Source organism: Bombina bombina, chromosome 4, assembly GCF_027579735.1.
Source record: "Bombina bombina isolate aBomBom1 chromosome 4, aBomBom1.pri, whole genome shotgun sequence".
In the NCBI taxonomy this organism is placed as follows: Eukaryota; Metazoa; Chordata; class Amphibia; order Anura; family Bombinatoridae; genus Bombina; species Bombina bombina.
Genome location: NC_069502.1, coordinates 484,926,811 through 484,952,725, shown reverse-complemented (window position 1 = coordinate 484,952,725; position 25,915 = coordinate 484,926,811). Strand labels below are relative to the sequence as shown.

At 41.1% G+C, this 25,915-nt stretch overlaps 1 protein-coding gene across 1 annotated transcript in view; it reads right to left on the bottom strand.

The window, feature by feature from the left end:
• LOC128657582 (elongin-A-like) overlaps positions 1 to 25,915 on the bottom strand; it is a 427,971-nt gene that overhangs the window by 336,677 nt on the left and 65,379 nt on the right. Inside the window, exon 2 of the mRNA XM_053711962.1 lies at positions 5,328 to 5,411. Within this exon, the coding sequence (XP_053567937.1) occupies positions 5,328 to 5,411 (84 nt within the window). The remainder of the gene's footprint in view (positions 1 to 5,327; positions 5,412 to 25,915) is intronic.

Sequence of the window (25,915 nt, the reverse complement as noted above, 5' to 3'; positions counted from 1 at the left end):
TATAGAACTTTAAATATTGATTATTCTGATATTGGATACTGATTACATTTATCTCTATAAGAACCTTTATTATATATACCATCTGTTCACATATCTCCCATTAATACTTATGCCATTGCTCTTTATATCGGACTTAATACATTTTTCACACTCTATAATTTGGAGTTTATTCCCTCACATAAGTTTATTATATACACACATATATCACCATCATATTACTTTAACATATTTTGTTTTTATAAAAATAGATCTGTGCTTTTAGCGCTTGCTCTCTCTTTTGTACCCATAGAACAAAGGCTAAGCCCAAGTACCCTGGATACTGGAGCACCCCGAACCAGTCCTAGGATCATAACAGTCCGGTAACAACCCACAGTAGGATCCACATGTTAAAACGCAGAGTGAAACACTCGACAACCAGAAGAACCAGGACAGAAGGCCCGAGCCCCACAAATGTTTAGAATAAACAGCATTCCAAGAACTTAAATACCTAGTCTGATATAGAAAACAGACCCACAGGGGAAAATCCAGATTATCCCGGATAACAAGAGCAAGAATCCCTTGCAAGTCCCGACCCAAAGGGAAGAGACCACCCCTTGCAGGAGTCAACTCCAAAAGAGCTAAAGCCTCACAAGGCCCTATAAAGACTCTACAGTCTAACAAGCATCCAAACACCACAACTCCAAGAACAAGGGGAACAGTGAGGATAAGTCCACGGAACAGAGTACAGCTATGACCTCAGATTCAAAATCAGAGGACAGAAAAACATGGGTAAAGATGCCACAATAGATGACAATACCTGAACCATATGAGTGGAAAAGCCACTAGGATCTCTTCTACCCAAGGAGATGCAGAGCATTCCCAACTCCTGGAAGGGACCCCTAAACAGAGCCCAGAGACACCACACTGTCTTATGTCCCTAAAAGGAAACAACCAACTCCCGAAGGGAAATCAATGTCCCCAGAAGGTGACCCGATCCACAAGGAGAAACGGACATAGTCCAAAAGGGTCTCAATGAGAAGAGAACCACTAAAGGAACAAGTCCCAAGAAGGACAATTCCCAGAACCTCCAAAAGACAAAACCGTCCAGACGGAAAAAAGGCGCTAAATCCTCCACCTTCCAACCATGTGGGAGGGAATAACTCTAGGTCCAGAGGATATCGGAAGCAACAGAGAGTGATGCAGCAAAAATTCACTGACCCAGTCACCAGATAGACGGCTATTAAGGACTGAAACAATCCCATGAGCTGCACGGACCCACAAGTCTGCTCAAGAAAGCATAGCTGAAATTTGTAATATAAAATAACAAGGGACAAACCTAGCTTTGTTGGGGTTCCTGCAGAGCAACGTTAAGCCAAGTATATCACAGATTTCACATTCGAGAGTTAGCCGGACCATCGCAAATTACAGAGGACTACATGTACTTTCAAAGCTATATTACCCACACTTGCTACTGAGAGTTCTATTGCAGCATATTCCAGGGAGGACATGGGTCTTCATTTTGGCTATTAGACGGAAGCTAGCACACGCACAATGGAGCAAGCTTGACAAATGCGGTGTGGGCTAGTAAGAATTTACCTTGCTGCGTAGTGGAGGATAATTCAAAGTCCCATGTAGCTCTCCACATTCTACTGGTAATCCACTGGCTCGATACCTAGATATGAATTTGGGACACTAGCTGCACACACCCGGCTTTATTGATGGTCTTCAACATCTAGGGCTTATCAAAGACTATCTCATTATCCTCCACTCTAGCTCAGATTTGCGATATGTCTAGCTCTAAGTTTTAAGTTTCTAGCCTGTTAAGGTCGACTGTGTTAGTATGATGCTCAAATTTTTTCGAGTCTATGATATGGGGCACAAGATGGACACATGCGGTGTGGGTTAGCAAGAAATCTCCATGCCATACAATGGAGGACAGTCTATTTCATTTCAGGACCGTTGTTCCCAGAGCCCTACATGACTTTAGCTAATTATTTCAGTGAACTGTTTTTGTTGTATTGAGATTTTCTTTGCTATAGTCCACGTCTATCTGATAGTTATTTTTTTAAATTTTCTTGAATTATTTTTTTTTGCCGCAGGCCTGTATTAACTTTTTATATATGGGAATTACTACTTAAGGTTATATACAAGTCATAAGTATAATGCTGACAGTGTAGGAAGCATACTAGCCCCAATTTTTTTTTTTTTTTTTTTGCTGATCAACAAAAGATCAGTTTACCTAGGCTCTTTAAAAGTCCTTATAGTAACTTTTGATTATTTGGTCTATACTTAAGCATTATATGTCCATCTGTTCACTGTTAATGTATGCATTTTTAGTACATCTGTTTGCAGTCCAGATCCAACATTGACATATCAAGCTTATAACTATTTTCATCTGCTCACTGTTAATGTATGCATTTTTAGTACATCTGTTTGCAGTCCAGATCCAACACTGACATATCAAGCTTATAACTATTTTCATCTGCTCACTGTTAATGTTTGCATTTTTATCACATCTGTTTGCAGTTCAGATCCAAGATTGACATATCAAGTTTATAACTATTAAAATACAACAGTTACATATATTAGGAGTGCCTGCTAGCTTAATTAATATACTCCTCATGGCCCAGATCTGTACACAGCATATCTGATTGTGCTGCTTTTGTTGGCAGGGCTAAGTGGTTTAAATGTTTATATTTGCATATCCTTATGCAAGCTGAGTAGGTCCCCTTTTACATTACATTAGCATTATCATAAATATTATCTAACAGACATCAGCGAAAACTCGCAAGTAATATAGTGTGACAAGCTGTGCTGATAAAACATATTTTAAACTCACGTTGGGTAATATACATAGCAAGTTGCAACTTTTTATTGCTGACTCTATAAGTAAAGCACTAGTCTTTCATATCTCTCCTAGTGGAATGCCCCCACAATATGAGCGCCTTAGTCATTCTACTGTGTTCCCAGTTATATTATGGCTAGTGAATAGCTACATCCATCTTTCCCACTACACAAGCCCATATAATCCACTAACATTAATATTAGCTCTGAAAATTTGAGATGTTATGATGGGATTATGCAGCTTCAGTTTTCAAGTTGGCAAACAATATTTTTATTCTAGCCAATGATCTCTAGCATTAATCAGATGTTTGTGAATTGGTGTTATATCACTAATCTACCACACACTCCTGTGTATTTACCTCTTGATGACATGCTATATATAGAAGACAGTTTGATTCCTTCTTTTCCAACTGTTTTATATGTTCTCTAGCTGTTTAGTGTTCATGCAAATTACACCTTATAAGGCTGTTATATTCCTGCTCAGGTTGTCATGTACACTGGGGTCTTTGATGCAATGTCACATTCTACTTATATCTTACCTACTTGTTTAATTATACTCTTTCAGAAACAGTCTCCATTATGTTATGTGCCTTTGCATCATATTTAAGTATTTTATAGTTTGTAGGGGCGCAGGACTGTATACCTATGTTGTTTGTGTCTTTCTCAGACTATCTGATTTTACACTAAAAGAGATTATAAAGATCTCATGAAAATGCAATGCACATACTTTGACTCAAGCTGTGTATGTTTTTACCAAATCAGAGTTGCTTTGTAAAATCACCCTTGGGTATGTCATGCTCTTACTATGTCTATTTCTCCCTCCTATACAATGGAACACTCCCCTACGGTACTAGTCCTATTAATATATATTCAAGCCTCCTGGAACTAGTATAAATGTTTAGTCCCCAATACTCATTAGGTGAGCTAATTAAGGCCTATTGGTAAGACGCCATTATACTTTTTATCAGATATAAAGCTATACCTCCCATTTGATTATTAATGGGCATATGTAGCATTACTACTCTCCATATATAAGCTGCAGGATTTCCTCAGGCACGCAGCTCACTCACGCTCACAATATAGGGGAGTACTTTGTTGCAGTAACCGGTATCTGTTTTTTCTGTATCTTATGCCTACTCAAATAACAGGTACATTCAATACATTAATAGGTTGATGCGTACCAGCTGCTGGTTTTGAATTCCTGCCTGTTTGTTTAACTTTACTATGGCTAAAGCCAGCATATTCCCCTAATCTCCTGTCCCATAGTATGTAAGTCTTACTATAAAAATAGTGCTAAGTCATTCTAAGCCCTGATAAAGCTCCTTTACTAGCTATTATTCCCTCAACCTTATGGGTATAACCATATTAGAGGGGAAACTTAATGACAGAGCCTAACCTAATCTGCACTATGATTCGCAAGATATAATTTTGTCCTGACGGTTCTGGGGTCCCTTTGCTTGAACACTTCTAAGATCCCACCACGTACCTTAAACTACTTACACTCATATATGGCTCCGCCCTCCACCCCTTCCCCTATGTGTATAGCGGTGCTTATCCGCTGAATCTCCCCTCCCCCCCTATATATCTCGGCCCAAGAGTGGCTGATATATATGCTAATTCTCCACAGGCTGATATCTTTGACTCAGATAATTTATCGACTGTTTTCTATTGTACTGTGGAGATCATCAGTCAAAAATATAACATAAAATGAAGTTCTATTCCACCTCGCCTAAACTCTTGTCTATCTTCATGTTAAGATTTGATATATAATTATCTTGTTACATGTGCGTATTGTTTTTTCAATAATGTCAGTTTATAGACAATGTATTACTCACTTTGATGTAACATTGGCCTTAGGGCGAATCTTGTTTGTTGATCTATACTTTAACTTCAATAAAAAAATTATTTTAAAAAAAAATAAAACAACAAGGGACACAAATATTGTGAGCACTCGGCGCCTGAACCCGACAGCCAGGTAAAATTAAAATGAGGCGCAACCCGAAGGTTAACTCCTAAGAAGAACAGAAATACCCGCAGGACCAGCCCAACGGAAACCCTGTTATTCCAACAAAACTGGGAAGGATCTCAATAAGACTAAAAGGAGATTACGTCATCCCCTCATGTCTAATGAGGTGAGCCATTCGAAGTAGAAGACTGAGGAGTCCCATAGCCATTAAGGATAGGGTCCCATAACAACTCTAAAACGTATCTGAGTAGAACACGAAGGCGAGCCAGCCTGTAACGAAAAGCACAACACTCAGGAACTGTTACACCCGCAGGGAACTGCACATGCCCTACCATGGCCGGGAGACACAGGACAACAGTGCACAAGCACAATCGCAAATAAACATCTGGACTTTGTAGACGAGCAATCGCCAAAAGTATGTGAAAGCAAAAACATGCTACAACCTCTGGGGGGGGGGGAACAATCCACCCTCCAAGGTGGGATAAACATAACTGGGGTTACCCGCATGTGTAATAGTATGAATCAGTAGGAAACTCACCTCTCGGAGGGCAGGGCCCCCCGAGGCGGATGGCTCAGCATCCTTGAATCCCCGAGCCTGAGTAACAAGGTGCTCTAGTAAGGCCTACAGAACATAACTGAGTCAACAGGGCCAATTCACATTCTTCACAGGACGAATAATCTGAATCAGAAAGGAGAACAATCTTAACATCAGAATCCTCCATAACTGGATAAAAGAATACCAAAAGATGGACTATATAGACAAATTAAATGGCACTTGACACCCACAATGGCTGGGGCACTCACCACCTCCTATGAACCAGACACCAGCGGACTAGATTTTTCCATCACCACACAGCCAGGAATGCGGAAATGGGAGACCAAAACGTAAACACGCCCGGTCACAAGGTGAACCGTACAGTCCAAAAAAGGCACGCCCAACCTAAGGTTGTGTCACTCCCAAAGGCCGTTATGTTCCAAAAGCCATGAGCCCAATTAACACTACACATAAGCAGATTGAATCACATAAACATGATTAAAAAAAAAAACCCTGTTCAATAATCCCCCTCAGGAGATATTAACCTTCGATTCCAAGATACTAAAGGAGTCCCACTGAGACCCTGTTTTTTTCATGTAAGTTCACAAGCACAAATGAGTTACAGTACATTCATGAAGAAGTAAAATAAAAAATGATCTTACTGGAATCTACGCCGTGGAATAGGAACACGGCCCTTCAAGTGTGACAGATAGTAGCATCGCCTCCGCCATGGACTTGAGAGAAGAAAGCAGGCAGCGAAGCTAAGTTGGCTGGCTCTTTAGCTTAGATGCCTTCTTTTTCAAATAAAGTTAACAAGAGAACAAAGAAAAATTGATAATAGGAGTAAATTAGAAAGTTGCTTATAAATTGCATGCACTATCTGAATCATGAAAGAAACTATTTGGGTTTAGTGTCCCTTTAACAAAGGATAGTATATCCGATTGTATATCCGAGAGCCTCTTGTGTAGTAAAACAGACAGGGCCGAAATCTGTCCCCCCTCAGAGAAATGGCAGAAAGGCCCTTCTCCAGTCCATCCTGGAGAAACAAGAGGATCCCGGCAACCTTAACTTGACAGCAAAAAAAATGCAAAAACCAGCATGCAGTCCCTAGGAGGAGAACCGCTAAGAGCTACTACCAAGCTCTCAAAACATATGGAACAAAAAAAGTGGAGGGTCTCCAATGATGCAAAAAAGTCTTTATTGTTTAAAATTCTCCAGAACAGGATCAGAAAAAGACCTGAACCTGTTCTGGAGAATTTTAAATGAAGTTTTTGTATCATTGGAAACCCTCCACTTTTTTTGTTCCAACCTTAACTTTATGCCAGGAAAAACCACGCTCTTCACACCAGAATAAGTAGGTTCTCCACACCTTATGATAGATGCAAGTAACTGGCTTATGAGCTTGAATGGGTGTATCAATAGCTCTCGGAAAAATATCTCTTGGCTAGGACTAAGTGTTCAATCTCCACGCAGTCAGCCTCAGAGAATCTAGACTTTGATGAACCAAAGGACCTTGCTCCAGCAGATCCCCATGACAAGGTAATTTCCATGGAGGAGAAAATGACTTCCCCACCAGATCCGCGAACCACGTCCTTCGAGGCCATGATAGGAGCAATGAGTATCATTGATGATTGCTCCTGCTTGATGCGGGCCACTACACGAGGAAGGAGTGGTAACGGCGGGAAAAGGTAAATTAGACTGAACCTCCAAGGCACTGCTAATGCATCTATTAGCTCCGCCTGAGGATCCCTGGACCTCGAGCCATATCTGGGTAGCTTGGTATTGAGACGGGATGCCATGAGATCTATCTCCGGCGTCCCCCACCTGTTGCATATCTCTGCAAACACTTTGGGATTGAGAGACCATTCCCCCAGATGAAAGAATTGTTTGCTGAAAAAACATAATTTATGTAAGAACTTACCTGATAAATTCATTTCTTTCATATTAGCAAGGGTCCATGAGCTAGTGACGTATGGGATATACATTCCTACCAGGAGGGGCAAAGTTTCCCAAACCTCAAAATGCCTATAAATACACCCCTCACCACACCCACAAATCAGTTTAACGAATAGCCAAGAAGTGGGGTGATAAGAAAAAGTGCGAAAGCATAAAAAATAAGGAATTGGAATAATTGTGCTTTATACAAAAAAATCATACCACCACAAAAAAGGGCGGGCCTCATGGACTCTTGCTAATATGAAAGAAATGAATTTATCAGGTAAGTTCTTACATAAATTATGTTATCTTTCATGTAATTAGCAAGAGTCCATGAGCTAGTGACGTATGGGATAATGACTACCCAAGATGTGGATCTTTCCACGCAAGAGTCACTAGAGAGGGAGGGATAAAATAAAGACAGCCAATTCCGCTGAAAAATAATCCACACCCAAAATAAAGTTTAATATGAAAAATATAAGCAGAAGATTCAAACTGAAACAGCTGCCTGAAGTACTTTTCTACCAAAAATAGCTTCAGAAGAAGAAAACACATCAAAATGGTAGAATTTAGTAAAAGTATGCAAAGAAGACCAAGTTGCTGCTTTGCAAATCTGATCAACCGAAGCTTCATTCCTAAACGCCCAGGAAGTAGAAACTGACCTAGTAGAATGAGCTGTAATCCTCTGAGGCGGAGTTTTACCCGACTCAACATAAGCATGATGAATTAAAGATTTCAACCAAGATGCCAAAGAAATGGCAGAAGCTTTCTGGCCTTTTCTAGAACCGGAAAAGATGACAAATAGACTAGAAGTCTTTCGGAAAGACTTAGTAGCTTCAACATAATATTTCAAAGCTCTAACAACATCCAAAGAATGCAATGATTTCTCCTTAGAATTCTTAGGATTAGGACATAATGAAGGAACCACAATTTCTCTACTAATGTTGTTGGAATTCACAACCTTAGGTAAAAATTCAAAAGAAGTTCGCAACACCGCCTTATCCTGATGAAAAATCAGAAAAGGAGACTCACAAGAAAGAGCAGACAATTCAGAGACTCTTCTGGCAGAAGAGATGGCCAAAAGGAACAAAACTTTCCAAGAAAGTAATTTAATGTCCAATGAATGCATAGGTTCAAACGGAGGAGCTTGAATAGCCCCCAGAACCAAATTCAAACTCCAAGGAGGAGAAATTGACTTAATGACAGGTTTTATACGAACCAAGGCTTGTACAAAACAATGAATATCAGGAAGATTAGCAATCTTTCTGTGAAAAAGAACAGAAAGAGCAGAGATTTGTCCTTTCAAGGAACTTGCAGACAAACCTTTATCCAAACCATCCTGAAGAAACTGCAAAATTCTCGGAATTCTAAAAGAATGCCAAGAAAAATGATGAGAAAGACACCAAGAAATATAAGTCTTCCAGACTCTATAATATATTTCTCTAGAAACAGATTTACGAGCCTGTAACAAAGTATTAATCACAGAGTCAGAGAAACCTCTTTCACCAAGAATCAAGCGTTCAATCCCCATACCTTTAAATTTAAGGATTTGAGATCCTGATGGAAGAAAGGACCTTGCGACAGAAGGTCTGGTCTTAACGGAAGAGTCCACGGTTGGCAAGAAGCCATCCGGACAAGATCCGCATACCAAAACCTGTGAGGCCATGCTGGAGCTACCAGCAGAACAAACGAGCATTCCTTCAGAATCTTGGAGATTACTCTTGGAAGAAGAACTAGAGGCGGAAAGATATAGGCAGGATGATACTTCCAAGGAAGTGATAATGCATCCACTGCCTCCGCCTGAGGATCCCGGGATCTGGACAGATACCTGGGAAGTTTCTTGTTTAGATGAGAAGCCATCAGATCTATTTCTGGAAGTTCCCACATTTGAACAATCTGAAGAAATACCTCTGGGTGAAGAGACCATTCGGCCGGATGCAACGTTTGGCGACTGAGATAATCCGCTTCCCAATTGTCTATACCTGGGATATGAACCGCAGAGATTAGACAGGAGCTGGATTCCGCCCAAACCAGAATTCGAGATACTTCTTTCATTGCCAGAGGACTGTGAGTCCCTCCTTGATGATTGATGTATGCCACAGTTGTGACATTGTCTGTCTGAAAACAAATGAACGACTCTCTCTTCAGAAGAGGCCAAGACTGAAGAGCTCTGAAAATTGCACGGAGTTCCAAAATATTGATTGGTAATCTCACCTCCTGAGATTCCCAAACCCCTTGTGCCGTCAGAGACCCCCACACAGCTCCCCAACCAGTAAGACTTGCATCTGTTGAAATTACAGTCCAGGTCGGAAGAACAAAAGAAGCCCCCTGAACTAAACGATCTGTCCACCACGTCAGAGAGTGTCGTACAATCGGTGTTAAAGATATTAATTGAGATATCTTTGTGTAATCCCTGCACCATTGGTTCAGCATACAGAGCTGAAGAGGTCGCATGTGAAAACGAGCAAAGGGGATCGCGTCCGATGCAGCAGTCATAAGACCTAGAATTTCCATGCATAAGGCTACCGAAGGGAATGATTGTGACTGAAGGTTTCGACAAGCTGAAATCAATTTTAGATGTCTCTTGTCTGTCATGGACACTGAATCTATCTGGAAACCCAAAAAGGTTACCCTTGTCTGAGGAATCAATGAACTTTTTAGTGAATTGATCCTCCAACCATGATCTTGAAGAAACAACACAAGTCGATTCGTATGAGATTCTGCTAAATGTGAAGACTGAGCAAGTACCAAGATATCGTCCAAATAAGGAAATACCACAATACCCTGTTCTCTGATTACAGACAGAAGGGCACGAGAACCTTTGTAAAAATTCTTGGAGCTGTTGCTAGGCCAAACGGCAGAGCCACAAACTGGTAATGCTTGTCCAGGAAAGAGAATCTCAAACTGATAGTGAGCTGGATGAATCGGAATATGCAGATATGCATCCTGTAAATCTATTGTAGACATATAATGCCCTTGCTGAACAAAAGGCAGGATAGTCCTTACAGTTACCATTTTCAATGTTGGTATCCTTACATAACGATTTAATATTTTTAGATCCAGAACTGGTCTGAAGGAATTCTCCTTCTTTGGTACAATGAAGAGATTCAAATAAAACCCCAGCCCCTGTTCCAGAACTGGAACTGGCATAATTACTCCAGCCAACTCTAGATCTGAAACACATTTCAGAAATGCTTGAGCTTTCGCTGGGACACGGGAAAGAAAAAATCTCTTTGCAGGAGGTCTTATCTTGAAACCAATTCTGTACCCCTTCTGAAACAATGTTCTGAATCCAAAGATTGTGAACAGAATTGATCCAAATTTCTTTGAAAAAACGTAATCTGCCCCCTACCAGCTGAGCTGGAATGAGGGCCGCACCTTCATGTGGACTTAGAAGCTGGCTTTGCTTTTCTAGAAGGCTTGGATTTATTCCAGACTGGAGATGGTTTCCAAACTGAAACTGCTCCTGAGGATGAAGGATCAGGCTTTTGTTCTTTGTTGAAACGAAAGGAACAAACGATTATTAGCCCTGTTTTTACCCTTAGATTTTTTATCCTGTGGTAAAAAAGTTCCTTTCCCACCAGTAACAGTTGAGATAATAGAATCCAACTGAGAACCAAATAATTTATTACCCTGGAAAGAAAGGGAAAGTAGAGTCGATTTAGAAGACATATCAGCATTCCAAGTTTTAAGCCATAAAGCTCTTCTAGCTAAAATAGCTAGAGACATAAACCTGACATCAACTCTGATAATATCAAAAATGGCATCACAGATAAAATTATTAGCATGTTGAAGAAGAATAATAATGTTATGAGAATCATGATCTGTTACTTGTTGCGCTAAAGTTTCCAACCAAAAAGTTGAAGCTGCAGCAACATCCGCCAAAGATATAGCAGGTCTAAGAAGATTACCTGAACACAAATAAGCTTTTCTTAGAAAGGATTCAATTTTCCTATCTAAAGGATCCTTAAAGGAAGTACCATCTGCCGTAGGAATAGTAGTACGTTTAGCAAGGGTAGAGATAGCCCCATCAACTTTAGGGATTTTGTCCCAAAACTCTAATCTGTCGGACGGCACAGGTATAATTGCTTAAAACGTTTAGAAGGAGTAAATGAATTACCCAAATTATTCCATTCCCTGGAAATTACTTCAGAAATAGCACCAGGAACAGGAAAAACTTCTGGAATAACTACAGGAGATTTAAAGACCTTGTCTAAACGTTTAGATTTAGTATCAAGAGGACCAGAATCCTCAATTTCTAATGCAATTAGGACTTCTTTAAGTAAAGAACGAATAAATTCCATTTTAAATAAATATGAAGATTTATCAGCATCAACCTCTGAGGCAGAATCCTCTGAACTAGAAGAATCATTAGAATCAGAATGATGATGTTCATTTAAAAATTCATCTGGATAAAGAGAAGTTTTAAAAGCCTTTTTATGTTTACTAGAAGGAGGAATAACAGACAGCCTTCTTAATGGATTCAGAAACAAAATCTCTTATGTTATCAGGAACATTCTGAACATTAGATGTTGATGGAACTGCAACAGGTAATGGTACTTTACTAAAGGAAATATTTTCTGCATTAACAAGTTTGTCATGACATTTAATACAAACAGCTGGAGGAACAGCTACCAAAAGTTTACAGCAGATACACTTAGCTTTGGTAGTTCCAGCACCAGGCAGCGATTTTCCTGAAGTATCTTCTGACTCAGATGCAACGTGAGACATCTTGCAATATGTAAGAGAAAAAACAACATATAAAGCAAAATTGATCAAATTCCTTAAATGACAGTTTCAGGAATGGGAAAAAATGCCAAGGAACAAGCTTCTAGCAACCAGAAGCAATGAAAAATGAGACTTAAATAATGTGGAGACAAAAGCGACGCCCATATTTTTTAAGCGCCAAATAAGACGCCCACATTATTTGGCGCCTAAATGCTTTTGGCGCCAAAAATGACGCCACATCCGGAACGCCGACATTTTTGGCGCAAAAGAACGTCAAAAAAATGACGCAACTTCCGGCAACACGTATGACGCCGGAAACAGAAAAGATTTTTTGCGCAAAAAAAGTCTGCGCCAAGAATGACGCAATAAAATGAAGCATTTTCAGCCCCCGCGAGCCTAACAGCCCACAGGGAAAAAGTCAAATTTTTTAAGGTAAGAAAAAATGATTGATTCAAATGCATTATCCCAAATATGAAACTGACTGTCTGAAAAAAAAGGAATGTTGAACATCCTGAGTCAAGGCAAATAAATGTTTGAATACATATATTTAGAACTTTATTAAAAATTGCCCAACCATAGCTTTAGAGTGTCACAGAAAATAAGACTTACGTACCCCAGGACACTCATCTACTTGTTTGTAGAAAGCCAAACCAGTACTGAAACGAAAATCAGCAGAGGTAATGGTATATATATAAGAGTATATCGTCGATCTGAAAAGGGAGGTAAGAAATGAATCTCTACGACCGATAACAGAGAACCTATGAAATAGACCCCGTAGAAGGAGATCATTGAATTCAAATAGGCAATACTCTCCTCACATCCCTCTGACATTCACTGCACGCTGAGAGGAAAACCGGGCTCCAACCTGCTGCGGAGCGCATATCAACGTAGAATCTAGCACAAACTTACTTCACCACCTCCATAGGAGGCAAAGTTTGTAAAACTGAATTGTGGGTGTGGTGAGGGGTGTATTTATAGGCATTTTGAGGTTTGGGAAACTTTGCCCCTCCTGGTAGGAATGTATATCCCATACGTCACTAGCTCATGGACTCTTGCTAATTACATGAAAGAAAATCCGCTTCCCAGTTGTCCACACCCGGAATGTGGATCACTGACAGCGAACTGCTGTGGGCCTCGGCCCACTCCATAATCCGAGATACTTCCCTCATTGCTAGGGAGCTTCTCGTTCCACCCTGATGGATGATGTAAGCCACCAAGGTTATATTGTCTGATTGGAATCTGATAAACCGGGACAAAACCAAAAGGGGCCAAGCCTTCAGAGCATTGAAGATTGCCCAAAGTTCCAGAATGTTGATTGGGAGGGAGCATTCCTCCTGAGTCCACAGGCCCTGAGCCTTCTTGGCACCCCAAACAGCTCCCTATTCTGATAGGCTTGCGACCAAGAGAACCATTCCCTGGACCGGTTCTCCAGAGAAATCAGTTGAGACCAATCTGAATGATCACCATGCCACTGCCTCAGCATGCACAGTTACAACAGACTGAGATGGAACCTGGCAAAGGGAATTATGTCCATGCTGGACACCATGAGACCAATCGCCTCCATACACTGAGCCACAGAGGGCCTTAAGGAGGTCTGGAGGGCAAGACATGCTGAAGCTAGCTTGCAACATCTCTGGTTTGTTAGATCTATCCTCATGGATATGGAGTTTATTATAGTACCCAGGAATTCCACCCTGGTACTTGGGATAATAACTCTTTTCTAGGTTTAGCTTCCATCCATAAGATCGAAGATGGAGATTCCGAATGGTCCCCCGCCAGGCGAAAATATGGTGCTTGTACCAGAATATCGTCCAAGTAGGGAGCTACTGCTATACCCTGGGTTCTGGCAACAGCTAGAAGAGTCCCTAGAACCTTCGTAAAAATTCTTGGGGCAGTAGCTAGACCAAAACATAAGTGCAATGAACTGGAAGTGCTGGTCCAGAAACGCAAACATTAGGAACTGGAAGTGGTCATTGGATTGAAACGTGAAGGTAAGCATCCTTCAGATCTATAGTGGTCATGAACTGTCCTTCCTGAACTAAGGGAAGGATGAAGCTTATTGTCTCAATTTTATACGAGGGGACATTTAGAAATTTGTTTAAGCACTTTAGGTCCAGAATCGTGCAGATAGTTCCCTCCTTCTTTGGGACCACGAAAGGTTTGAATAGTATCCCAAACCTTTTTCTGCGATAGACACCAGGACAATGACTCCCAAAGAAAGGAACGAAAATTAGAAACCTGTCCCTTAGACTTGCCCCCGTAACCGTAGAGATAATGAAGTCCAGGCCAAATATTTTCTTTAAAAGGAAAAAAAATTTTTATCCCAGACCAGGACTTTAGCAAGAGATGGCGGGCCTGAACCGAAAAGCCAGAAGCCTTAGCATTTAGGCGAGTAATCTACAAGTTTGCATCACAGACAAAGGAATTAGCAATTCTCAAGGCCTTAATTTTTTCCTGGATAACTTTGAGGGGACCCTCCACTTCAATTAATTACCAATAAGGAGTCGCACTAGTAGGTAGCTGCTCCAGAAACTGTGGCAACAGCTGCTGCCAGTTGAAACAAATATCCCGTATGTTGAAACATCTTTATTAGAAGAGTTTCCATCTTTTTATCCATCAGCTCTCTGAAGGACGAGCTATCAAGCAGTATAGTAGTGCGTCTGCCAAGTGTGGAGATAGCGCCATTGACCTTAAAGACGGTACCCCACAACACCAATTGAGTATCCTGGACTGGAAATAATTCTTAAAGAAAGACTAAGGGGAAAAGGAAGATTCAATTCTGTCCCATTCGTTCTTAATAATGTTCGCCATCTTTACAGGCACAGGAAAAGTTAAAGGCACTACCCTGTCCTCTTAAACCCTGTCTAATTTAGGAATCAAATGTTCATCAGGCAGCTTGGCCTCTGGAAGCTCTAATGTAGACAGTACTATCATTAGAAGAAAACTTAAGTGTTCAATCGTAAATCTAAAGGCTGGTTCCTCCGCAGCAGGAGGCTTAGTGGAAGCAGACACTGTCCCAGAAAGATCATCCTCTGAAGCCTCAGAGTGCAACTCATCCTCGGATAACTGAGACAGAGCAGCTAAATCCAATAAATTACATGACCACCCCAGGGCAGGAGAGCTATGTTTAACCTTTTGCTTGCATTTAGCAGGGCGAGGTAAAGCACTGAGGGCCTCAGACACCGATATTTTTAACTGTGCAGTTAAATCTAGTGGTAAAAGGCCCCACCCAGATGGAGGATCAAGCGTGCTACAGGAAGCTGCATGTGTAGGAGATGAATGTAGGGTATGCACCACACGTTAACCTTCTTTGACCGAATAACATTGTCAACATTGTCAAGGCATGTGGAACATAATTGAGAGGGAAGGCATACCAAGGCCTCCTCACAAAAAAAACAGGTATTACTATTTGGAATAGGGGAAGTACCCTCTAATATATCAGAACCCTCCATAGCTTAAGCTAATGACAACAGGACACAGAAATTATAGAATCTTTATTTCTCAAAAATGACACCTTTATACTCCCAATGGCTGGGGCACTCAACATCTCTTAGACCCAGACAATAGAGAGAGAAAAAAAAAAAAAGTAAATTTATGCTTACCTGATAAATTAATTTCTTCTATGGTACGATGAGTCCACGGATTCATCCTTTACTTGTGGGATATTATCCTCCTGCTAAAAGGAAGTGGCAAAGAGCACCACAGCAGAGCTGTCTATATAGCTCCTCCCTTAGCTCCACAACCCTTGAAGAACTTTAAGAACTAAATTCAAACTCCATGGCGGAGCAACAGGTTTAAACACAGGCTTGATTCTAACTAAAGCCTGACAGAACGACTGAACGTCTGGAACATCTGCCAGACGTTTGTGCAGTAAAATTGCTAAAACAGATATGTCTCTTTAAGGAACTAGCTGATAGCCCCTTCTCCAATCCTTCTTGGAGAAAGGACAAAATCCTAGGAATTCTGATCTTACTCCATGAGTAGCCCTTGGATTCGCACCAATAAAGATATTTACGCCATATCTTATGATAAATTTTCCTGGTGACAGGCTTTTGAGCATGAATCAAGGTATCTATGACCGACTCAGAGAAACCCTGCTTGGATAAAATCAAGCGTTCAATCTCCAGGCAGTCAGCCGCAGAGAAACTAGATTTGGATGCTGGAACGGACCTTGAATCAGAAGGTCCTGTCTCAGTGGCAGAGTCCATGGTGGAAGAGATGACATGTCCACCAGGTCTGCATACCAAGTCCTGCGTGGCCACGCAGGTGCTATCAAAATCACAGAAGCTCTCTCCTGTTTGATTCTGGCAATCAAACGAGGAAGGAGAGGAAATGGTGGAAACACAAGCCAGGTTGAACGACCAGGGTACTGCTAGAGCATCTATCAGTACTGCCTGAGGATCCCTTGACCTGGACCCGTATCAAGGAAGTTTGGCATTCTGACGAGACGCCATCAGATCCAATTCTGGTGTTCTCCATTGCTGAATCAATTGTGCAAACACCTCCGGATGGAGTTCCCACTCCCCCGGATGAAAAGTCTGATGACTTAGAAAATCCGCTTCCCATTTCTCCACTCCTGGGATATAGATTGCTGATAGATGGCAAGAGTGAGTCTCTGCCCATCAAATTATTTTGGTAACCTATCATCACTAGAGAACTCTTTGTTCCCCCCTGATGATTGATATATGCTACAGTCATGATATTGTCCGACTGGAATCTTATGAATCTGGCCGAAGCCAGCTGAGGCCACGCCTGAAGCGCGTTGAATATCACTCTCTGTTCTAGAATATTTATCGGGAGGAGAGTCTCCTCCTAAGTCCACAAACCCTGTGCTTTCAGGGAATTCCAGACTGCACCCCAGCCCAATAGGCTGGCGTCCGTCGTCACTATGACCCACGCTGGCCTGCGGAAACACATTCCCTGGGACAGATGATCCTGTGACAACCACCAAAGAAGAGAGTCTATGGTCTCTTGATCCAGATTTATCTGAGGAAATAAATCTGCATAATCCCCATTCCACTGATTGAGCATGCATAGTTGCAGTGGTCTGAGATGCAAGCAAGCAAACGGAACTATGTCCATTGCCGCTACCATTAGTCAGATTACCTCCATACACTGAGCCACTGACGGCCGAGGAATGGAATGAAGAGCTCGGCAGGTGGTTAAAATCTTTGATTTCCTGACCTCCGTCAGAAAAATTTTCATGTCCACCGAATCTATCAGAGTTCCCAGGAATGGAACTCTTGTGAGAGGGATAAGTGAACTCTTTTTTACGTTCACCTTCCACCCGTGAGATCTTAGAAAAGCCAACACGATGTCCGTGTCAGACTTGGTAAGTCGACGCCTGAATTAAGATATCGTCCAGATAAGGCGCCACTGCTATGCCCCACGGCCTTAGAAATGCCAGAAGGGACCCTAGCACCTTTGTGAAAATTCTGGGAGCTGTGGCCAACCCGAAGGGAAGAGCCACAAACTGGTAATGCTTGTCCAGAAAGGCGAACCTGAGGAACTAGTGATGATCTTTGTGGATAGGGATGTGTAGATACGCATCCTTTAAGTCCACGGTGGTCATTGGTAAAATAGTCCGAATGGTCTCCATCTTGAAAGATGGGACTGAGGAATTTGTTTAGGATCTTGAGATCTAAAATTGGTCTGAAGGTTCCCTCTTTTTTGGGAACCACAAACAGATTGGAGTAAAACCCATGCCCCTGTTCTATTTTCGGAACTGGGCGGATCACACCCATGGTATATAGGTCTTCTACACAGCGTAAGAAAGCCTCTCTTTTTGTCTGGTTTGCAGACAATTGAGAAAGATAGAATCTGCCACTTGGAGGAGAATCTTTGAAATGTAGAAGATACCCCTGGGTTACGATTTCTAAAGCCCAGGAGTCATAAATGTCTCTTGCCCAAGCCTGAGCAAAGAGAGAAAGTCTGCCCCCTGCTAGATCCGATCCCAGATCGGGGGCTACCCCTTCATGCTGTCGCCTGTTTACCTTTGTTCCAAGTCTGGTTAGGTCTCCAGACTGACTTGGATTGAGCAAAATTCCCCTCTTGTTTTGCAGCAGGGGAAGAGGTAGAGGGACCACCTTTGAAGTTTCAAAAGGAACGAAAATTATTTTGTTTGGTCCTCCTCTTATTTGTCTTATCCTGAGGAAGGGCATGGCCTTTCCCTCCAGTGATGTCTGAAATGATCTCCTTCAGTTCAGGCCTGAATAGGGTCTTACTTTTGAAAGGGATGGCTAAAAGCTTAGATTTTGATGACACATCAGCAGACCAGGACTTAAGCCATAACGCTCTACGCGCTAAAATGGCAAAACCTGAATTGTTTGCCGCTAATTTAGCCAGTTAAAAAGCGGCATCTGTAATGAAAATTAGCTAGCTTAAGAGCCCTAATTCTATCCAGAATATCATCTAATGGGGTATCAACCTGAAGAGCCTCCTCCAGAGCCTCGAACCAAAAAGCAGCTGCAGTAGTTACAGGAACAATGCACGCTATAGGTTGGAGAAGAAAACCCTGATGAACAAATATTTTCTTTAGGAGACCCTCTAATTTTTTATCCATAGCATCTTTGAAAGCACAACTGTCCTCAATAGGTATAGTTGTACGCTTAGCCAGGGTAGAAATAGCTCCCTCCACCTTAGGGACTGTCTGCCACGAGCCCCGCATGGTGTCTGATATGGGAAACATTTTCTTAAAAAAAGGAGGGGGAGCGAACGGAATACCTGGTCTATCCCACTCCTTAGTAACAATGTCTGAAATCCTCTTAGGGACCGGAAAAACATAATTTATGTAAGAACTTACCTGATAAATTCATTTCTTTCATATTAGCAAGAGTCCATGAGCTAGTGACGTATGGGATATACATTCCTACCAGGAGGGGCAAAGTTTCCCAAACCTTAAAATGCCTATAAATACACCCCTCACCACACCCACAAATCAGTTTAACGAATAGCCAAGAAGTGGGGTGATAAGAAAAAAGTTCGAAAGCATTAAAAAATAAGGAATTGGAATAATTGTGCTTTATACAAAAAATCATAACCACCACAAAAAAGGGTGGGCCTCATGGACTCTTGCTAATATGAAAGAAATTAATTTATCAGGTAAGTTCTTACATAAATTATGTTTTCTTTCATGTAATTAGCAAGAGTCCATGAGCTAGTGACGTATGGGATAATGACTACCCAAGATGTGGATCTTTCCACGCAAGAGTCACTAGAGAGGGAGGGATAAAATAAAGACAGCCAATTCCTGCTGAAAATAATCCACACCCAAAATAAAGTTTATTGAAAAAAAGAGCAGAAGATTCAAACTGAAACCGCTGCCTGAAGTACTTTTCTACCAAAAACTGCTTCAGAAGAAGAAAACACATCAAAATGGTAGAATTTAGTAAAAGTATGCAAAGAAGACCAAGTTGCTGCTTTGCAAATCTGATCAACCGAAGCTTCATTCCTAAACGCCCAGGAAGTAGAAACTGACCTAGTAGAATGAGCTGTAATCCTTTGAGGCGGAGTTTTACCCGACTCGACATAGGCATGATGAATTAAAGATTTCAACCAAGATGCCAAAGAAATGGCAGAAGCTTTCTGGCCTTTTCTAGAACCGGAAAAGATAAGAAATAGACTAGAAGTCTTTCGGAAAGACTTAGTAGCTTCAACATAATATTTCAAAGCTCTAACAACATCCAAAGAATGCAATGATTTCTCCTTAGAATTCTTAGGATTAGGACATAATGAAGGAACCACAATTTCTCTACTAATGTTGTTGGAATTCACAACCTTAGGCAAAAATTCAAAAGAAGTTCGCAACACCGCCTTATCCTGATGAAAAATCAGAAAAGGAGACTCACAAGAAAGAGCAGATAATTCAGAGACTCTTCTGGCAGAAGATATGGCCAAAAGGAACAAAACTTTCCAAGAAAGTAATTTAATGTCCAAAGAATGTATAGGTTCAAACGGAGGAGCTTGAAGAGCCCCCAGAACCAAATTCAAACTCCAAGGAGGAGAAATTGACTTAATGACAGGTTTTATACGAACCAAGGCTTGTACAAAACAATGAATATCAGGAAGATTAGCAATCTTTCTGTGAAAAAGAGCAGAAAGAGCAGAAATTTGACCTTTCAAGGAACTTGCGGACAAACCTTTATCTAAACCATCCTGAAGAAACTGTTAAATTCTCGGAATTCTAAAAGAATGCCAGGAAAAATGATGAGAAAGACACCAAGAAATATAAGTCTTCCAGACTCTATAATATATCTCTCTAGATACAGATTTACGAGCCTGTAACATAGTATTAATCACAGAGTCAGAGAAACCTCTTTGACCAAGAATCAAGCGTTCAATCTCCATACCTTTAAATTTAAGGATTTGAGATCCTGATGGAAAAAAGGACCTTGCGACAGAAGGTCTGGTCTTAACGGAAGAGTCCACGGTTGACAAGAGGCCATCCGGACAAGATCCGCATACCAAAACCTGTGAGGCCATGCCGGAGCTACCAGCAGAACAAACGAGCATTCCTTCAGAATCTTGGAGATAACTCTTGGAAGAAGAACTAGAGGCGGAAAGATATAGGCAGGATGATACTTCCAAGGAAGTGATAATGCATCCACTGCCTCCGCCTGAGCATCCCGGGATCTGGACAGATACCTGGGAAGTTTCTTGTTTAGATGAGAAGCCATCAGATCTATTTCTGGAAGTTCCCACATTTGAACAATCTGAAGAAATACCTCTGGGTGAATCAGACCATTCGCCCGGATGCAACGTTTGGCGACTGAGATAATCCGCTTCCCAATTGTCTATTCCTGGAATATGAACCGCAGAGATTAGACAGGAGCTGGATTCCGCCCAAACCAGAATTCGAGATACTTCTTTCATAGCCAGAGGACTGTGAGTCCCTCCTTGATGATTGATGTATGCCACAGTTGTGACATTGTCTGTCTGAAAACAAATGAACGATTCTCTCTTCAGAAGAGGCCAAGACTGAAGAGCTCTGAAAATTGCACGGAGTTCCAAAATATTGATCGGTAATCTCACCTCCTGAGATTCCCTAACTCCTTGTGCCGTCAGAGACCCCCACACAGCTCCCCAACCTGTAAGACTTGCATCTGTTGAAATTACAGTCCAGGTCGGAAGAACAAAAGAAGCCCCCTGAATTAAACGATGGTGATCTGTCCACCACGTCAGAGAGTGTCGTACAATCGGTTTTAAAGATATTAATTGAGATATCTTTGTGTAATCCCTGCACCATTGATTCAGCATACAGAGCTGAAGAGGCCGCATGTGAAAACGAGCAAAGGGGATCGCGTCCGATGCAGCAGTCATAAGACCTAGAATTTCCATGCATAAGGCTACCGAAGGGAATGATTGTGACTGAAGGTTTCGACAAGCTGAAATCAATTTTAGACGTCTCTTTTCTGTCAAAGACAGAGTCATGGACACTGAATCTATTTGGAAACCCAAAAAGGTTACCCTTGTCTGAGGAATCAATGAACTTTTTAGTAAATTGATCCTCCAACCATGATCTTGAAGAAACAACACAAGTTGATTTGTATGAGATTCTGCAAAATGTAAAGACTGAGCAAGTACCAAGATATCGTCCAAATAAGGTAATACCACAATACCCTGTTCTCTGATTACAGACAGAAGGGCACCGAGAACCTTTGTAAAAATTCTTGGGGCTGTAGCTAGGCCAAACGGCAGAGCCACAAACTGGTAATGCTTGTCCAGGAAAGAGAATCTCAGGAACTGATAGTGATCTGGATGAATCGGAATATGCAGATATGCATCCTGTAAATCTATTGTGGACATATAATGCCCTTGCTGAACAAAAGGCAAGATAGTCCTTACAGTTACCATTTTGAATCTTGGTATCCTTACATAACGATTCAATATTTTTAGATCCAGAACTGGTCTGAAGGAATTCTCCTTCTTTGGTACAATGAAGAGATTCGAATAAAACCCCAGCCCCTGTTCCAGAACTGGAACTGGCATAATTACTCCAGCCAACTCTAGATCTGAAACACATTTCAGAAATGCTTGAGCTTTCGCTGGGTTTACTGGGACACGGGAAAGAAAAAATCTCTTTGCAGGAGGTCTTATCTTGAAACCAATTCTGTACCCTTCTGAAACGATGTTCTGAATCCAAAGATTGTGAACAGAATTGATCCAAATTTCTTTGAAAAAACGTAACCTGCCCCCTACCAGCTGGGCTGGAATGAGGGCCGCACCTTCATGTGGACTTAGAAGCTGGCTTTGCTTTTCTAGAAGGCTTGGATTTATTCCAGACTGGAGATGGTTTCCAAACTGAAACTGCTCCTGAGGAAGAAGGATCAGGCTTTTGTTCTTTGTTGAAACGGAAGGAACGAAAACGATTATTAGCCCTGTTTTTACCCTTAGATCTTTTATCCTGTGGTAAAAAAGTTCCTTTCCCACCAGTAACAGTTGAGATAATAGAATCCAACTGAGAACCAAATAATTTGTTACCCTGGAAAGAAATGGAAAGTAGAGTCGATTTAGAAGACATATCAGCATTCCAAGTTTTAAGCCATAAAGCTCTTCTAGCTAAAATAGCTAGAGACATAAACCTGACATCAACTCTGATAATATCAAAAATGGCATCACAGATAAAATTATTAGCATGTTGCAGAAGAATAATAATATTATGAGAATCATGATCTGTTACTTGTTGCGCTAAAGTCTCCAACCAAAAAGTTAAAGCTGCAGCAACATCAGCCAATGATATAGCAGGTCTAAGAAGGATTACCTGAACACAGATAAGCTTTTCTTAGAAAGGATTCAATTTTCCTATCTAAAGGATCCTTAAACGAAGTACCATCTGACGTAGGAATAGTAGTAAGTTTAGCAAGGGTAGAAATAGCCCCATCAACTTTAGGGATTTTGTCCCAAAATTCTAATCTATCAGACGGCACAGGATATAATTGCTTAAAACGTTTAGAAGGAGTAAATGAATTACCCAAATTATTCCATTCTCTGGAAATTACTTCAGAAATAGCACCAGGAACAGGAAAAACTTCTGGAATAACCACAGATTTAAAGACCTTATCTAAACGTTTAGATTTAGTATCAAGAGGACCAGAATCCTCAATTTCTAAAGCAATTAGTACTTCTTTAAGTAAAGAACGAATAAATTCCATTTTAAATAAATATGAAGATTTATCAGCATCAACCTCTGAGACAGAATCCTCTGAACTAGAAGAGTCATTAGAATCAGAATGATGATGTTCATTTAAAAATTCATCTGTATAAAGAGAAGTTTTAAAAGATTTTTTATGTTTACTAGAAGGAGGAATAACAGACATAGCCTTCTTGATGGATTCAGAAACAAAATCTCTTATGTTATCAGGAACACTCTGAACATTAGATGTTGATGGAACTGCAACAGGTAATGGTACATAACTAAAGGAAATATTATCTGCATTAACGAGTTTGTCATGAAAATTAGTACAAACAGCTGGAGGAACAGCTACCAAAAGTTTACAGCAGATACACTTAGCTTTGGTAGTTCCAGCACCAGACAGCGATTTTCCTGAAGTATCTTCTGACTCAGATGCAACATGAGACATCTTGCAATATGTAAGAGAAAAAACAACATAAAAAGCAAAATTGATCAAATTCCTTAAATGACAGTTTCAAGAATGGGAAAAAAATGCCAAGGAACAAGCTTCTAGCAACCAGAAGCAATGAAAAATGAGACTTAAATAATGTGGAGACAAAAGAGACGCCCATATTTTTTATCGCCAAAATAAGACGCCCACATTATTTGGCGGCTAAATGCTTTTGGCGCCAAAAATGACGCCACATCCGGAACGCCGACATTTTTGGCGCAAAAGAACGTCAAAAAAATGACGCAACTTCCGGCGACACGTATGACGCCGGAAACAGAAAAGATTTTTTGCGCCAAAAAAGTCCGCGCCAGAATGACGTAATAAAATGAAGCATTTTCAGCCCCCGCGAGCCTAACAGCCCACAGGGAAAAAGTCAAATTTTTTAAGGTAAGAAAAAAATGATTGATTCAAATGCATTATCCCAAATATGAAACTGACTGTCTGAAAATAAGGAATGTTGAACATCCTGAGTCAAGGCAAATAAATGTTTGAATACATATTTTTAGAACTTTATAAAAAAGTGCCCAACCATAGCTTAGAGTGTCACAGAAAATAAGATTTACTTACCCCAGGACACTCATCTACATGTTTGTAGAAAGCCAAACCAGTACTGAAACGAAAATCAGCAGAGGTAATGGTATATATAAGAGTATATCGTCGATCTGAAAAGGGAGGTAAGAGATGAATCTCTACGACCGATAACAGAGAACCTATGAAATAGACCCCGTAGAAGGAGATCATTGCATTCAAATAGGCAATACTCTCCTCACATCCCTCTAACATTCACTGCACGCTGAGAGGAAAACCGGGCTCCAACCTGCTGCGGAGCGCATATCAACGTAGAATCTAGCACAAACTTACTTCACCACCTCCATAGGAGGCAAAGTTTGTAAAACTGATTTGTGGGTGTGGTGAGGGGTGTATTTATAGGCATTTTAAGGTTTGGGAAACTTTGCCCCTCCTGGTAGGAATGTATATCCCATACGTCACTAGCTCATGGACTCTTGCTAATTACATGAAAGAAAACATCAGTGTAGACAGGAACCTCTAGAAATCTGTCCATTTTACACAATTTCTCTGGAACTACAATAGGGTCACAATCATCCAGAGTCGCTAAAACCTCCCTGAGCAACAAGCGGAGGTGTTCTAGTTTAAATTTAAAAGCCGTCATATCTGAGTGTCTGAGGGAACATCTTTCCTGAATCAGAAATCTCTCCCTCAGACAGCAAATCCCTCACCCCCAACTCAGAACATTGTGAGGGTACATCGGATATGGCTAATAAAGCGTCAGAGGGCTCAGCATTTGTTCTCACACCAGACCTACTGCGCTTCCCCTGCAACCCAGGCAGCTTAGATAAAACCTGTGTGAGGGTAGTATTCATAACTGTGGCCATATCTTGCAGGGTGAAAGAATTAGACACACTAGAAGTACTTGGCGTTGCTTGTGCGGGCGTTAATGGTTGTGACACTTGGGGAGAATTAGATGGCATAACCTGATTCCCTTCTGACTGAGAATCATCCTGCGACATACTTTTAGTAGCTAAAATATGTTCTTTGCAATTTATTGACCTTTCAGTGCATGAGGGACACATTCTAAGTGGGGGTTCTACAATGGCTTCTAAACATATTGAACATTGACTTCCCTCAATGTCAGACATGTTGAACAGGCTAGTAATGACTACAAACAAGCTTGAAAACACTTTATTTAGTGAAAAAATAACCATCTTAAAAAAACGGTACTGCGTCTGAGAAAAAAAGCATACACGTTCTGCAAAACTGCTTTAAAATACACCAATCTATTCAAATTTCTGATATCAGACTCAATTTGTGTAGTTAAGTTTGCCCCACAAGAAAAACAAATATTTAACCCTTTATTGTGCAAACCGGATTGATAAGGCCTAAATCCGAAAAAAAAAAACACCCCCAGCACCTCGCCAGCCCTGCTGTGGCGCCTACCTGCCCTCAGGGATTGGAAAAATGGGGGGGGGGGGCGCAAAACTTCCACAAGGGCCCTCCGGAGTTGGAGCTTGCTAAGTAAATACAACTGCACATCTGAGGCGCAAAAATAGGCCCCGCCCATCTCACTCGATGTCTTTACAGCCTCAAAGAACCCTACCAGAGCGGTTTTAAACTAGCCATGTGGGTTCTGAGACCCAAAAAATAAGCCAAGTGTACCCTCAATAAAGGTTGCCAAAAAACTCCCAGTTCACAAAACGTTTGCCCACAAAACATTCAAAAACTCAGTGTGAACCATTTTTTATTTAGCCCCTTATGCAAGCCTAGTAATGCCCTTCTATAGCTCTTAGG